Source organism: Aphanomyces astaci (genome assembly GCF_000520075.1).
Source record: "Aphanomyces astaci strain APO3 unplaced genomic scaffold supercont1.17, whole genome shotgun sequence".
Taxonomy (NCBI): Eukaryota; Oomycota; class Saprolegniomycetes; order Saprolegniales; family Verrucalvaceae; genus Aphanomyces; species Aphanomyces astaci.
This window is the reverse complement of record NW_009798280.1, coordinates 88638-105046: the sequence shown is the minus strand read 5'-3', so window position 1 is coordinate 105046 and position 16409 is coordinate 88638. Positions and strand designations below refer to the sequence as shown.

The window sequence follows — 16409 nt, the reverse complement described above, 5'->3', positions numbered from 1 at the left end:
TGGCTTGAAGAAGATCTCATCGAGGGTAGTGAAAGTGAGGAAGATGTAGATCTCATGACTGTACCGGCGCAAAAAAAGCGCTTGGTGATGATTCATCGAGCCATTAAGGCATGGGCTCGCATTACGCCGGCAGAAATCCGCCGTAGTTTTGATAAAGCTATTCCTCAATGAAAATTTTCTTTGGCAAAAACAATCTTGAACTTTGTATGCACTTGGGAAAAAAGTTCGACGCGCCCGGGAATTGAACCCGGGGCTCACTCAAGTCACTCAACGTGTTTTACCACTGCGCTATCGCGTCAAACGCTTATCATTGTTATCGCTTCATCAATCCAGTTAATTTAAAAAACCTGATTGTTCGAAATTATTGAAATTGGAGAACCTGCAATTTGGTTGGCCAGAAATCAATCGAATTCCGCCCAATCCATTTACCTCGTACTGTGAAATCGAAGGAAAAAGTGTCCCTTAAAATCCGTCGTTGATTGTATGTGTTTACATCTGTGCGCTGTACCTTGAGTGAATGGGCTCAACGACAGGATATGCAGTACAGTAGGCGCTAAAAGTTTGGACTTAACTATGAGTCGTGGGGGGTATCCACGTGTAAAAGTCTACAGTAGCCCCTTTAGTACGACCACGTGTACTGGGCCCTGACCAACGTGGACTCGACACGTTATCTCCGCCCAACAAGTCCTGCGGTGGCATTTCCAACACGCAATACCCCAACAACCTCTTTGGCTACGGCTACTCGAATCGTTGGAGTCAACGACATGTTTACAGTCAGTTAGCATTATTGGCTGGCGATTGCAAGGATTAGAACCATGCATGCAGATGAGTGAACAAAGCGACTTGTGTTTGCATGTGTGCAGGGCGAAGTTTAGTGGATAGAAGTTGAAAGAATGTAGGGCACAGCGACATTTACAGGGAAGTGCTAGAGGTGATGTGTGTTGGACATGTAAAAAGAAGTAGTTACATCGCCACCTACAGCCCTCATAGTTTAGATCGACACAGTTGTAGTGGTGTGCAATCCCTACATACCGGTAGTCAACACCTACTGTATCATGCAGGATCTCGACCTAATATGAACAGGAGGAAATTTTCAAAGTTTGTGCCCACAGGTGTGGATATCAGCAGTCGCCGGTGTCCTTGTTGAGCGAGCACTCCCACATCATCAGCTCAGGACAGGTGTAAATGTGGCATCGGAGTGTAAATCTACAAATTTTGCGAAGTGAAACGTTTGGAACATAAAGTTACACGACCTTTCGCATCCCGTTAAAATGCAGCTACAACATTCACCATGGATAGCCTGCAAGACCAAGGCGTAGTCGACGACAAAGCTCAACGCTCTTTATTCATTCGAGTGCGAAACTTGACACCATCGAAAAGCATGAGGTCTCCGTCGCGCAACTTTATGGATAGGTGGACCAGCAAACCGCAATCCCCCACGTCTGAGGTCGAAAAAGGCCCCAAATCGTCTGGGCTTCATGGATTGTTGGACAAGGATGCAGCGGCACCCGAGCCACTGCCTTCACTCGTGAGCGCTCAAGAGTCTGTGAATTTGCGTGTATTTCAGTCTGTGACGTTGTGGCTCAAAGAAAACGGTGTCCTGTACACCCATTGTTCGTCATCGTTGACTCCACCCACAAATCAAACGCGTGTTGGTTTACATCAAGTGTACGACACTCTGTTCAACTCGATCGACCAACAAGACAATCAGCTCACGAACGAACTGCTGGAGCTCAACAGCCACGTTCTACCCCCTGTTGAGGTACAACAGTAAGCGTCGACTGGTCGATCGCTTGAATGTTGAGTAGGGGGCCGTCCTTTCTTGCAGCAGGACCAATATCCAACAGGGCAGCAACAGCACCAACAGCTTGTTTGATGCGGTTGTGGTAGTAGGGCCCGATCTCACGGACATTTTGATCAGCCACGACTTGGACGCAACGTTTGACCCCGTAGTGTGCCACACGTATCCGTCGGATGTCGTATTTGAAAGCATCCAGCACTTTTGTTTTCCCAATGGCGTTCGATTGGTGTCTGATGATGGGCGCCGCCCCACCATCAACAGTTCCGAGACCGATTCGGACACGGAAGCAGGAGATGACGATGACTACGATAGCCAAGACGATAACGACAGGTACTACATTGCAGACACCATCAATCAATTCAAGAGCGTTGACATGGCCGCAGCAAACTCGACGACGAGTTTTTCGTTTTTGTGCTCTCTGGTGGCGGCAAAGAAGGTCAGGACGTGCAATATGCCTTGTGTCGGCAAACGTGGGTCCGCGTGCCCAACCACATGCTGTTGAAGCCGCAAGGAGCGACCTATGTCCCGTTAACGTACTGCCTTCTCGTGAAAATGCCATACATTCCCTTCTTTCGGACCATTCTGCATCATGTCATGGGTACACCGTACTAACAAGCAAATGTCTGCGCAAAATTTAATACTTGTTAGACAAACACGTTTTGGAACTTGACGAGCACCCTGCCTTGTGGGCAGACTTGAGCACACTCATGACGCCGTCGGTAAATGAACTGATGTTCCAACCGGAAACGAAAGTGTTGATTGTACATGTAGCACCAAGCATGGCTCGACTCAAAATTGAACGTGCTGGCCACGATGGACATGCCCACGATTCACAAATCTATTGGAAGCGATTTCTTCGACAAAATCGACTTATCAGCACTGCAATTAGATCGTCCGCGTCGACGCCTCCCCAGTTTGACTTCCACCTCAGCATCCGACGATATACCCCCGGCTTTGCTGCTGGAATGGTCCCTTCCCATCGTCCTGACGTCCATGACCATGGATTCCGTGCTCCAAACCATAGCGGCGTTGCTTTTAGAGATGAAAGTGCTTGTGGTGTGTGACGACATCGAGTTGTTAACGGCCACCGTCCTGGGGGTCGTGTCGTTGCTAGCGCCATTGGTATGGACGGGCCCGCTCATTGCCGTGTTGCCGTCGTCCCTGTCGGAGTACTTGGAGGTACTCGAATCATGAGAACGATGTTCGATGTCTTACTTACTTTGCATTGTGGCAGGCCCCCGTACCATTTGTGATTGGCGTCCAAGCCCTTCCAGTTGGCTACGTGGCGCCGTCAGACACGTTGCAGTTGTTTCCCCAGTCGAATCGTGTTGTCGCAAACGCTCTGCCTCTACCCGACTCGGACACCTTCAAAGCTGACTTGCTCGCCATGTCCCTTCGCCGCGATTCCGCCTACGTTGACCATATCATCGAACGATTTCGAGCGTACATGCAAGCGCTCTTGCGAAAGTGCAACGGGCAGAACCCAGGACCTCACGCGTTTTACGACTGCGTCAAGGCCACCCAATTGTTCAGCTCGTACCAACAACGCAACGAAGACATCAAGCAAAGTCGCGACGGTGCCATCCGCCATTTAAAGTTGGAGCCACGGGCGCCGTTGATTCCACGCAAGAGCGTCTCGAGTAACCAACACGAAAGTACGACGTTAATGGTCCACAACCTCTTCCAAGTGGTATGCCATGGCGAAGTGCCTGCTTCACTCCACCCACCTCCAGAAGTGCCGCCAACTGCAGCAATCTCGGCCTTGGCGAAGCTTCGGATGATGTGCGCTGGTACGGACAAAGGCGCGTTGGACGACACCCCGTCCCCTCTTGAACTCGTGAGTTCTCGAAAATCTCAAACCAAGATAATCACCAAACAGGTCGCTCCAAAGCGCAAGACATCTGCCCCGTTGTCCCCTCGGCCGAAACCAGAAACCATCACGCTGGTCCTTCGGAAAGACCCATCAGGCGTGTCCGTGGTGAATCCCATGACGCAGGAGATGGGCGTGAAACCACCTCCCTCTCATTTGAGTGTATCTCCCTCACTCGTCGTCCCCCCCACAACTCACGCCCCCCTCCTCTCGACAAAGTCTGTGAGAATTATTGAGCCCGAGCAAATCAACTTAGCGTGCAACGTCTCAACTCCTCCAACACTAAGTAATCCAACGCTTGACGATGTCGATTCCAGTGAATTGCCAGAGCAAGGAGTAGAACACACAACGTCAGCCACGAAGATTCAGCGGTTGTACCGACAGTGGAGCTTCAAGAAACATCGCGTCCTCTACTCGCGGTGTAACTCGACTCCGACTCCGCCTGCTTTAAGTGAAAACACCATGATATCCACGCACGATTTGGCTAGTGTGATCCAAGCCAAGACGCTCTTCGTAGCAGGAGTTCTCGTGTCCAAGGTACACCCCCCCCTTCATCTTTACTCAATCTGACGATACAAGTAGCTGGGTCGACATGGCACGTGGGGACGGCGCCGCCTGCGAAGTGACTCGACTATCGATCACTTGATGTGGGAAAAGGTCACTGGAAAGCACCGAGTGAGCGGCAACTCGATGGTTTCATTTCGCGACATCACGCTTGTCGAGGCAGGTATCAAAGGCAGTCAAAGGACCACCGTCATGGGCTCTTTGTTGTTTGCGAGTACCGATCACGACGAGATGGACCTGTGTTGGACAGTGCACACGTCTGACAGTCGCCGCCGCGCCGTGGTGTTCAAGGCCAGCTCGACCGCAGAGCGGCAGCGCGTGATGGCCGACCTGCAGAGCCTCGTGACGTACACCCTCTTGTCGTCGGGTCAGGTAGTTCTGTCGTCGCACACAATTGGTGCGACCGAGGGCGAATTGGTTGTGCTGCGGAAATTCAAAGACGAGCTACGCGCCGGCATTTGCATCCGAAAGGTACATAAGTGCCGAGTTTTTTGTCATCATTTTGAGCCTTGAATAGCATGGACGACAAGGCAAACCCCATGCAAAGTACCTCTCGTGCGACGCCATGTGCACACAACTCGAGTGGCGCGACCCCCCCACGAGCGGGGGCCGCGGGTGGCTGAAGCGCGCGTCGTCGTTGCAACATGCCAACATTGACGACCCCAAGAATGTGATTGCGTTCGCCTCCATCCAACACGTGACCCCCTCAGAATCCACCAGTCCGCACCGGAGTTTTATCGGCTCGGCCCAGCACTACCAGCGGATTTCCATCGTCAGTTCCGTGCGCACGCTTGTCATTAGCACCGACCCACCGCAAGACCTCATGCGAGTGTACCATGGTCTTAACCTCCTTGTGAGACACCTACGGATCGACAAGTAGAGCTGGGCGTGTATCTGTTGTATATATATTATACAGGATAATGTATGTGGTTGCATAAAAAGCGTAAAATGACATGCAATACACGTCGAGATGCAGTTTACAGTTAATCACGATAGAATTGAAGGGGCCAACATACAGCAGTCCAGATATTAATAACTTCTTATGATTCTCTTATCCAATGACTTGTGCACATCTCGCCTATTCAATTCGGAGGCTGGCTGCGTCCTTGACATGATATTGACATAATCTACGTAAGTATATTCTGACCAAGTTTGCATTACCCCTCCATATCCGCATAACGAGTATCCGGATGTAACTGTTCTGAAACCGCCCCCCCGACGACCTTTCCCAGTTGGCCTCTCTTCTCGTGTCCACCGTCATGTCAAGCGCCACCCTCGTGCACCGTCATGTGTTTGGGCTCAAGACGACCAACGCGAACAACGTCGTGTACGTAGACGACCAGTTGGTCGCGTATCCTGCTGGCCACAGCATCGTCGTGTACGGGATCGACGACAAGAAGCAAAAGTTCATCACGTGCACGGAAAACACCGAGGGCATCACATCGATATCCGTGTGCGCGAGTCGGCGGTCCGTCGATTCCGATATTATCGTACTTACTAACCTCGCATAAACCTTGATTGCAGGTTCATTGCAATCGCGGAAAAGAGCGAGCGCGGGGTTGTGAGCATCTACGACTTGAAAACGCTCAAGAAGCGCAAGGTGCTGACCACATCCGACTGCCTCAGCAAGACATACGTGAGCATGGAGTTCAGTACGGACAACCAGCTGCTCCTGACGCAGGGCGGGGCCCCCGACTGGGCCCTCGTGTGCTGGAACTGGTCCAAGGGCAAACCGGTGGCCACTATCAAACTCGCCCCCGCGGGCACCACGTCATCTTCAACATCAAGCAGCAACAACAACGTGGTCACGCAGTGTTCGTTTAGCAACGTGGACCCGTCCATCGTGTGCTGCACGGGGCTCAACATGATCAAGTTCTTCCGCATCGTGGACACCGCGTTCCGACCCATGCCAAGCAGCCGCGTCGACGCGCAGAACTTTCTCTGCCACGCCTGGCTCAAGCAAAAAGAAGACGAAGTCGTCGTGGGCACCGCCACCGGCGACTTGCTCTTGTTCCGAGTACGTTCCAACCATACAAGATAAATCTAGTCGGGTATATGTTTTCTTAGAAACCCAAATTCTGGGTTGCATGACGAATGTGTGTGTGTGATGGGTGGACCGTTAAACCATTTCGACAGGCGGGTGAGTTTATCTGCAGACTCATGGCGTCGCCCAGCGACAGTCGATGCATCACGTCGATCGTTGCGACGAGCAAGGGTCTTGTTTGCGGCACGGACAAGGCTACGGTACCCCTCTAAAACCAATCGTCTAGCACATTTTCTAAAACTTTCCATTGTTTTCTCGGGCATATGTAGGTGTCGCTGTTTGTGGTAAACCCGGACCGCAACACGCCGCCCGCAGACACGTTGACGTTTACGAAATCGCTCAAGATCGAAAGCATGCCGTCGCGGGTGACGGGACTGACTGTCAGCCCGAATGAAGAGACAATCGTGGCCGCCGTATCCAGCTCGCAGCTGTACATGTTTCCGTACCAGACCAAGGAGTCGTTCAAGACGGAAGAGATCGAGTTTTTAGTCACGCCGTTCCACCGGCCGGGCGAGTCGGGGCAGCTCCATGTCACGGGCATGGATGTGTGCGTGCGGAAACCTACAATCGTCACGTGCGGGCTCGACAAAAGTGTTCGGGTTAGAAATCTGCTGATTTGTGGAAGTTCCAAATGTTAGAGCTATCTTCTTATTTGTTGATGGGTTCGTGTGTATTGGTTCCGGGAACCTAAATAGTTTGGGATGATGGGGTTATGTTTGGAGTTTGGTGTGGGGCGGACGTACTGTCTAGCCTCGACGACCACTGAAGGAGATGTGATGGTTTAATGATGAGTGGGGATTGTGTAGAGTCTAATGGAATTATATATATATCATATATGTGATGCTTGGATTGTGTATCGTAGGTGTGGAACTATATTGATCGGACATGTGAAGTCCACAAACAGTTTACTGAAGAAGCGCACAGCGTGTCGATGCACCCGTCGGGTCTTCAAATCCTCGTCGGGTTTGCCGACAAGTTGCGACTCATGAATGTACTCATGGACGACATTCGACCGTACAAGGAGTTTACGATTAAAGCGTGCCGCGAGTGCCAGTTCAGGTAGGTTGTTTCTTATGCCAATTTGCCAAGATATATACTGTATATCGTCCTTTTACCCAAAATTTGGACTTTTGTGCTGATTCGCGAAATTTATTGATCGATTCTTTGTACTGACTTTTGTATGTAAAATTCGTCCAGAGTCACAATAATTCGATGTTGAATTGGTCGATGAGTGGATTTGATTGGCTATTTGATTCATGTTCTGGGTTTTGATTGGTCGATCGATTGTCTGCCGATTTGGTGCTGCTCATTCGATTGAGCACCCCACTCCAATTTCGAAACGACTTATATATCGACATAGCGCCAGATATCTTTCGTGGTTATTGTTAGTATTGAGTGAGGTGCTTGCATTTATCTTGACAACCTTAGCACGGGGGGGCATATGTTTGCCGCGGTGAACGGCAATACAATTCAAGTGTTTTCCATGAACACGTGCGACCTCGTGGCCAACTTGCGCGGCCACAACGGCAAAGTACGAAGCATTTACTGGAACTACGACGACTCGGGTTTGATCTCCGCCGGGATGGACGGTGCCGTGTACCAGTGGGACTTGGACGAGTCCAAGCGCGAAGGCGAGTTTGTCCAGAAAGGCGTGCCGTACTACTCAGCCGTGTGTAACCGCGAAGGTATTATAACCCCCCCCGCCTCTCCCTCTCTCTCTCTTGTGTCTTTGTTTGAAATGATATTGTGCTTTCGAGTGAAATTTCGTGTTGTGGCGTGGTTTCTCGTTGGAATTTAAATCGATTTGATTGGCTACCTCAGATGAGCTCAAAATTATTAGCCAATCAAAACCTTCTCAATGAAATTCAACCAATCAGATCAATTGTGGATCGGTTTGGTTGGCGCGATTCGATTGCACCCCCTCCCCAACTTTTTATCTATGTGTTGTGCTGTTTGTTGATGTTTGTTGAATGAAATGTCCTATGGGAAAGGTGTGTTGATACTGCATTCTGTTGATTCCATACATGGTTTCCGTCCAGACGTTTGTCCACCCTATTTTTCAATGTTGTTGGTCGGAGCTTTCTACAATCGGCTACACGTTTCTGCCCAACGTCCATTTGTCGATTGGCTGGCGACGTCGATGCATTCTTTGCCCCAGGGTCGAATAATCACAACTTCAGGATGCTGTTCATTTGGAATGTTGGCAAAGAATTATGATAAGCTATATGATCTGTAGGTACGTCGGTGTTTGCGGTTGGGTCGGACAAGATGCTCAAGGAGATCGAGTTTCCCGCCAGCTCCGTACGTGTATCGTCATATTGTCTTGCTAGCTTGGATGAAACAAAACACACTCGACAAGTTAACCTTTAAAGAACATATTTTAGATAAGTCATCGTTTAAAGAAATATTTTTTGAAGTTATGGTTTTTAAAACATATTTTTTGATGGATCGATAAAACATCATTTTTTTTATAGATTTCATGATTGTGTGTATCTGTAATATAGCTGAGCAAAGAGTTTAACGCCGATGTAACGTTGGGCCAAATCGTCATGGCCAACTCTCAGCGAATGCTGTTTGCGGGCGCAACCGAAGCCGACAAACTTGGGACTGTGCGGTCGTACAAGTTTCCACTGACGGGCGAGTTCACCGAGTTCCAGTGCTTGAATGGCCCTAGTACGTGTCTACATGTAGCACATTTCTTGTCTTTTTACGAACGTTGTTCCTGTGCATGGAAGGCGCATTTCATTTTGCATCCATAGTCGAAATATGTACAATTTCTCGAAATAAACTATTTGTATATTTTATGGGACCTAGTTACACGGATGCGCATCTCGTTTGACGATTTGTACCTGCTCGTGTGTGGGGAAGACGGCGTCGTGTGTATTTTTGAAATTCGCGACAAGGAAGGGCGGGCGCGCGCCAAGGACGGCCGCGAAAACACTGTCTTTGCCGAAGAAATCTTGGTAGGTGCTTATATATATATAATCCGAACATCAGGAGTCGTATTCGTGGATGTTGGTGTCTTCAATTCAGGAGCACTGGGGCCAATACGTTGGCTTTGTGAAACCCAAGTACCACCACTTTCATTCTCATGGGGTTGTCGACAATGTGATGTTCAGTATAGTCTTTTTTCACCCAAATTTGGACTGGGAAGTTTAGTTTATGGGAGAAATCGACTTGAAGCATAATGCCAGATTTGTACAGTTGATGAATCCCACCAACTGTATATACTATACACACCTTGCATATGAAATGTTTGACTACGGCAATTGGGCCAAATCCTGGGGTCAAAAATATCGCCATTGGTTGGAGTTCATTGTCTTCGTTTGGTCTACCGGTATCCATCCCACTCCAACTTCGAATCGGATGCATCATACGAGAGACATATGGATGTTTTGTGTCAGAGTTTCAGCTTATGCAATGTATGGTCTACACATTTCAAGCTCTACTTTTTGGTTGCGAATTTACTTTTCAAGCTGGAAACGGTGTATGTAGGTGACCAAGAGCGACCTCGAAGAAAAGAACACGCTCATGATCGAGTTGAAAAACAAAGTGGACGAACTGACGCTCCATAACGAGTACCAGTTGCGCCTCAAAGACATGAACTACAACGAGTACTTGAAGGAGTTGACGGAAAAGTTCACCCACGAAATCGAGCAAGAAAAAAATAAGTACGAAGTGCTCCGTGAAGACAAGAACGACATTGAAATGGAGTACGAGGAACGGGTCAAACAGATCGAAGAAAAGCATCAGCAGCAGATGCAGGAGATCGAGGCCGACTACCAGCAAAAGATCATGAAAGAGGTCGAGAAGTACCAAGACGTGCTCCATCAACGCGAATTGCAGCGCAGTCGATGGCAGCAAGAGCAGCATGCCCTCGTGAGCACCCACGAACGGTACAAGATGTTGTGTTTTATATATGTATTGCTTTGAAATATATGAACATATGACGGGGGAATAATCTATTTCACCGCATTTGTCGTAGTACCATATACTAGTTCAATTTGAACATTAGTATAATTGATTTTAGATTCTATTGATTTATATTATTATATTACCGATTTATATTCCATGGTGCAGAAAATCAACAACAAATACGGTAGGTACGTTGCCGAAGTGACCGAGGACTTTGAGCAGAGGTTGGACGAAGATCGCCAGTTGCGCATGCAAATGGAAGACGAGCGCGAAGAGCTGCACAAGGAGTTTAGCGAGACCAAAAAACAACTGGAGGAGGATGTCGACGAAGAGATCGAGTCGTTGAAAAAGCGGTAAAACAGATGACAGACATAAACTTTGAACATATTTGATAGCATATTTTTCGGTATGAATGACATATATATGTCGCAACATATTTTTCTACATAAATATTTTTCACGGGCCACCCTGGCTGCCACAAAAAATCTCAAGAAAACCCCAATTTGTTTAACTTTTCAGAATTGTTATTACAGAAGCGTTTCAAACGACAGCTTATGTGCGCTTGGCTACCCAACCTGACATATTTCGAAAATATTTCTCACGTCTTCTTTGAAAAGTGAATTCACTGTCAGGATAATATATGGCATAAGTATTTTTTGAGGCATGGAAACTCGGCCTAACTATGATGTGGACGGTTGTCTGAAGGTACGAGGACAAACTGGCGGCAGAGCGGGAGGCCACTTTGCGCTACAAGGGCGAGAACGGGATCATGAAGAAGAAGTTCACGGCATTGCAAAAGGACATTGAGGACCAGCGAGATGAAATCAAGAATTTGTTGGAGAAAGAAAAGGATCTCATCGAGCAAATCAAAGCTCTGGAGAAGGAGATCCAGTCGCTCAAGCGGGTAAGCCCGTCGATGGTTTACCGTACACAAGTTTGCATTTGCGACCGCCGCCCTCGCCACGTTATGCCATGGCTTGGGTTGTTGTGACCTGAGACGCTATCTCGTGCATTCAACTGTTTATTTCGACGTTCAAACATTAGGTTTATGAAGCATTTGGTTTTCGAAGTCATTAGGAAATGTCGTTACTATGGACAGTGTACCACAACCAAACCAACATTGATACAAAACCCGTTTCAACAATCACATTTCCCGTAGTATTTTTTGCTGGTTTTGAGACGACGATAACAATCCTTTTGACACATTGTTTTGATATATTTTTTCCATCGATTACATCTGGTTGAGTAGGAAATTCGCGGCCGAGACGAAACGATTGGCGAAAAAGAAAAACGCATTTACGATTTGAAGAAAAAGAACCAAGAGTTGGAAAAGTTCAAGTTTGTGCTCGATTACAAGATCAAGGAACTGAAGCGGCAGATCGAGCCGCGCGAAAACGAAATCTCCGACATGAAGGACCAGATCAAGGAAATGGACCGCGAACTCGAACTCTTCCACAAGAGCAATGCGCAGCTGGATATTATGATTGGCGAGCAGCGCAAGCGCCTGGACAAGATGCAGCACGACATTACAAGGAACCGCAAGGTCATTGGCGACCAGCAATCCCTCATTCGACGGTATTCAAGCTCCAAGTTTTCCTGTGAAAATCAATATGCAACTTTGGCAGGTTTCGGTGTGATTTGCACGATTGCGTGCAGAGCATTCAAAACCCCAAGGATTTGGCTCAAAAGGTGGCTATTTTGTATCAAAAGTACGTGACCACCGACATCAACGTGGGCGACGTGGACTTGGACATCCAGCACGAATATACCCGTCAAAAGGAATACTTGGAAAAGTCGGTGGAGGTGCTCAAGCGCAAGTACGCGCACGACGTGACGGCGCATCAAGAAGACAACAACCACGCCCGCAGCGACAACTTGGCGCTGATCCAAGAGATCAACGAGCTTCGAACAGCGCTCAATGTGAGCAAGGCGGCACTGCAGAAGGACAAGGCGATCCTCGGCACGCGCGAGTACTTCACCAAGAAAAGTGGCATCGACGACGACGTGGGCAAGGTCGTGGAGAATCAGCGGCACGAGATCGATGCGCTGCGACGCTCCATCAAAGCCATGGAGGAACGCTTGGACACGGCGCGGACCGGCGGTATGTTGCCCCCCATGCGCGGCATCGACGGGTGAGCGTTTCACAAGTGTAAAATGTTCATCCAAGCGTTCTGTCCAATACGTACTCCAGAGTACTTTTTAGGGGTCAGTCTGGACCAGGCACGACAAAAGTGGCTCGAAATACATCAGTTTTCATCCATTTTCAATGCAGTTGGTCAATAAAAAACTGCGAATCGATTCTAATAAATCATCCATTCGAAGTGTCATTAACAGAGAATATTATCTTGATGCAAATCGGCTTCAAATATATACCAAATGAGAAATATAGCTCGAAAATGATTAGGGTTAAATTAAACAATTCTACCTGGACAAAAAGGTCCGTTTCCTTGAACAAAATAAATCAAAATATTATGTTGTGGTGTTTAACGCATAGGTTTTATTTATGACCGTTTCTCTATTGGTTGCCTGGCTTCAAATGTGTCTTTTCTCCAAGGGTTCAACGCATGTAAAGTATTTTCGAATGTGATTGATGCTAAATTACGAGCGCCTCTCCGTATATAAGCCAGTACGTTGAATAAGCAGGTAGCCTGTCTGATTGGACGGAGGTAAATGGCAAACTATCCAATCGGGTATCAGGTAGGACGTATTTAAATAAATTTGGTTCAGAAATTTCTGCGCATCAGTATAATGTATTAGCATATATAGGAAAATGGAGTGTTTATAGTTCAAATTAGGATGACCTTCACCGAATAGCTAAGACAATTTTGACAGAAAACATGTTATTACAGGTAATTGCAGTTTTAACTTGAACAATGCTTTGACGTCGTTACACATGGAGTAAAACACATACAGAAGTCATTTTCCCCACTGTCGGCCATAAGATATGGCTGGTAATTTTTAAAATCAAGAAACTACATAATGAATTGAAGTCAATAATAAAAAAACGGATTGGTTTGATGGTCCAGCCATACTTCAGGGAACGCACACATTTTTGGGATATCTCAGCAACCAATGGGAGTTGGGAGCTGCTGTTTGAATATGATTAACCAATGAGAATGCTGTAAACGTGTTTATGGCTACCAATGAGCGAACGCAATTGTGCAAGGACTTTCCATACAGCAATCGATTGTTGCACGTTTATATTTAATTATACACGGTCGAACTAGCAAGCATTCAGGCCGCACTAGTCACCATAGAGCAGATGGACGAGTAGCTCGTTCGGTCAGGAGTCGCTATGACAGTGATCTTCTGGACAATGTTCGGTCGATGCGGCGTTTGATGCGATGCAATGGTGTCTGGTGATGCAACTCAGTCATTTGGCTTTCAAATGCAATTTTGGGGGTCAGTGGCACTCGAGTTTTATTATTATTATGCCGCCAACGAATGAGCCAATCAGAATCTTGATATATTATTTAGATGATGTGCTTGATTAATTCAAAAATTATTACGCCAAAATTCTCACGTTCTTATTCAACGTCGTTCCCTGTACTTTTGCTTTCTTGAAATGCATATTATTATATATTTATACTGTATTGCGATTTGTATTGACCGTGCCCGATTCAGACAGTCCCCTACAATAGTAAGTAGTAGTAGTAGTAGTAGTACACTGTGAAAATGAATAAAATGCACCATACTATTAATAGTATGCTGTACTCGAACGTTAAACTCCAATACCATATGATATTCCTACAGAATATGCGTTGAACCCTTTTAGTAGAGCTAATTTTAGGTATACACCTATTTTCACAGTCTGATTATCAGATAATTGGACGAAGCTTGAAAATAGATTACAGTACTAGTATTGATATCTACCAGCACTGAAAATAGATAATTGCATCCAAGTCACATAAGAAGTCGATTATTTTTGCTATCTTATCTAGATTATTATCTCAAAGATATATCAAGTCCTAAGCCTGGCTTATCAGTCACTGATAAGCCAAAATTAAGAAAAATTCCATTTTCTTCAATTTTCCATGGTTCGTTCAATGGCGGGAACAAACAACACCACAGCCGAGGCCGCGACGCCTGCCGCCTCATCCCCGACGGCCGAAGAGCTCCTTGCGAACGACCGTGCGGTGATTGACTTTGCGAGCGGCGATGAGGACGACGAAGTAGAGCAGGACGAAGAGGATGAGGCTGAAGAAGGCGGCGAACGACCAGCCAAACGCCAGCGTCAAGAGCCCCCCGCAAACGGCACGTCCAAACAAGTGGAGGTGCCGCGCAAAGCAACGTTCACCCGCGCGGACAAGATCAACAAGACCATCATGAAAGTCACAGGGAACGACGACAGTGGATTTTCCATGTTCAACACGTCGTCGTCGTACCCCATGATGATGGTGTACAAGAAAGAAATTGCCGCGTCGCGCAAGCTTCTGACGGCCAAGAAACCCCAAGATGCGTTTTGTATCGCCATGGCGGCGTATTTGAGTATGCAGGATTACGACGTGTGGTACCACGACACGGAAGACCCTCGTGGCGTGGAACTATTGTTCACGGCGTACTACAAGCTGTGGAACGACATCTTCAAGTCGGACGATGCCACGATAGGACTCAAAGGGCGCCAAGTATTGATCAACGTGCTAAGCAAGTTTGGCAATGACGTCATGGACGACCACGAGTACAACTTCCCATGGTTTACCAAGGCATAGTTTTGTGTTTGTTTATATTCATCCATTTCCCAATGCTAAACATGACGTTATAAATATATAAATATACTGTATAAATATACTGTATGCACGTGCCCACTATCGTTAGTGCCAGGTTGATATATATATCTCCTATTCGAGTATGCGTGTTCAATCTTACATCATCTTCATGGAGCTCGAACGATGTCTTGATGGACTTTCAAATGTCAACCCCATTATCATGGCAAGTCTATATTGTTTCACGCTGTCAACTTTGTACTTGATGCTTGGTCACTCAATGTACTGATCCATAGATTACTCAATTATTCAAAACCCAATATGCAGATATGTATCAGGCCACGCTTTAAATCACCACAGCAGAAATGAAAGTAGCGTTGGCTTGAGAGGCTCCCTTGTAGGTCTTTAGGAAGCACACGCCATTACGATGCCTATCCTGCCAGGAGAAAGCTAGCCTTGGCTCCATCCACAGTCTCGTTGGTCTTCATGGCGGACTTGAGAGTGCAAGTGCCACCGAACCACACAAACAGGTTGCACCCAGACGTCGCTTGGCAGTCTCCACAGCACGCATCGGCGGAGGTCTGACTCGTGTAACCGATGTTGTGGCCGACGTAATTCACGTTCAACTCCATGGGTGCGCAGGCGCTGGAAGTAGGCAGCGATCCAGCCTTGGCCCCATCCACAATCACCCTGTCTCCTTTGTCGGACTTGAGAGTGCAAGTGCCACCGTACCACACCAACAGCTTACATCCCGGTGTATTTTCACAGTCGGCGCAGCAGGATTCAGCTTTGGCCTGATTGGTAAAAGTTATGATGGGCCCATCATAGTCCACGTCTTCTTCCAAGGTGCCACACGCGGTCAGGTCATTGTTCGGTTTCAGTACTCGTGCGGACTTGGAGCCTTGCTTGTACACCCAGTCGACCGGCACGTGTCTCCGTTGTCCTGCGTAAACAAAAACGCATTGCAGTTTAGAGTGTTGCGGCATTCGTCGCAACAGTCAGCAGCCAACAGTGAGCAGCCAACAGTCAGCAGCGGTGCGTTGGGACTCATTCTTGACCTCCTCCCCAATGACCTCGAAGTCGTCGGTCCACAAGGTACACTTCGGGAGAGTAGCATTCATGGCCCTGATGATGTTCAATCGGCCGTATCCATATATGTTGTTGGGATATTGCGTGTTGGGAATATCACCGCAGGTATAGTTGGTGTAGGGAGTTGATAACGCAGAGGAAATTTTAAACTGATTGATTGGCGTTATCTACATCTGCATGCATGGCTACTGTGACTATACTATATCTAATGCTATATATACGTGCGCTCTGCAGAAGGAACTTCTGATGTCCATGGCCGAGCACGCCGCACGCCAATCGAGCTTGGTCGTAAACTGACGTCAACTGTGACGTCTGGTCTGATTGGTCGATAACCCTATGACGCCACTGGAGTGACGTCGTTACATTCTCCCCTGGTTATCGACTTCGCCGCTTGTATCTTCGCTCGCAGATCTTGAACCAGGC

At 47.6% G+C, this 16409-nt stretch overlaps 4 protein-coding genes and 1 pseudogene across 8 annotated transcripts; 3 read left to right on the top strand and 2 right to left on the bottom strand.

Annotated features, from left to right (window-relative positions):
- Positions 1-226: 226 nt before the first annotated feature.
- H257_07884 lies at positions 227-298 on the bottom strand (annotated as a pseudogene). The gene has a single exon. The product of its transcript is annotated as a tRNA-OTHER (tRNA).
- Positions 299-1264: 966 nt separating this feature from the next.
- H257_07883 (hypothetical protein) lies at positions 1265-5178 on the top strand. 4 transcript variants are annotated; one of them, XM_009833576.1, is made up of 9 exons: positions 1265-1762; positions 1809-2131; positions 2185-2399; positions 2450-2520; positions 2573-2980; positions 3036-3638; positions 3693-4208; positions 4254-4706; positions 4753-5178. In XM_009833576.1, the coding sequence occupies exons 1-9, from the start codon at positions 1292-1294 to the stop codon at positions 5113-5115; spliced, it is 3423 nt and encodes a 1140-aa protein (XP_009831878.1). In that variant the 5' UTR covers positions 1265-1291; the 3' UTR covers positions 5116-5178. The 4 variants fall into 4 exon arrangements, with proteins under 4 accessions (XP_009831878.1, XP_009831879.1, XP_009831880.1 ...); XM_009833577.1 differs by having other exon boundaries at positions 3036-4208; XM_009833578.1 differs by lacking the exons at positions 1265-1762; positions 1809-2131 and having other exon boundaries at positions 2150-2399.
- Positions 5179-5449: 271 nt separating this feature from the next.
- Positions 5450-12521, top strand: H257_07882 (hypothetical protein). Its single transcript, XM_009833574.1, has 14 exons — positions 5450-5703; positions 5760-6252; positions 6372-6479; positions 6549-6878; positions 7142-7338; positions 7708-7964; positions 8516-8580; positions 8784-8952; positions 9094-9242; positions 9775-10175; positions 10383-10547; positions 10900-11098; positions 11444-11769; positions 11820-12521. The coding sequence occupies exons 1-14, from the start codon at positions 5495-5497 to the stop codon at positions 12328-12330; spliced, it is 3579 nt and encodes a 1192-aa protein (XP_009831876.1). The 5' UTR covers positions 5450-5494; the 3' UTR covers positions 12331-12521.
- A 1715-nt stretch (positions 12522-14236) lies between these two features.
- H257_07881 (hypothetical protein) lies at positions 14237-15552 on the top strand. The gene has a single exon (XM_009833573.1). The coding sequence runs from the start codon at positions 14241-14243 to the stop codon at positions 14901-14903; it is 663 nt and encodes a 220-aa protein (XP_009831875.1). The 5' UTR covers positions 14237-14240; the 3' UTR covers positions 14904-15552.
- H257_07880 (hypothetical protein) lies at positions 14237-15883 on the bottom strand (the record flags this gene model as incomplete). The annotated part of the gene is made up of 1 exon (XM_009833572.1): positions 14237-15883. The coding sequence occupies one exon, from the start codon at positions 15881-15883 to the stop codon at positions 15329-15331; it is 555 nt and encodes a 184-aa protein (XP_009831874.1). The 3' UTR covers positions 14237-15328.
- Positions 15884-16409: the final 526 nt, after the last annotated feature.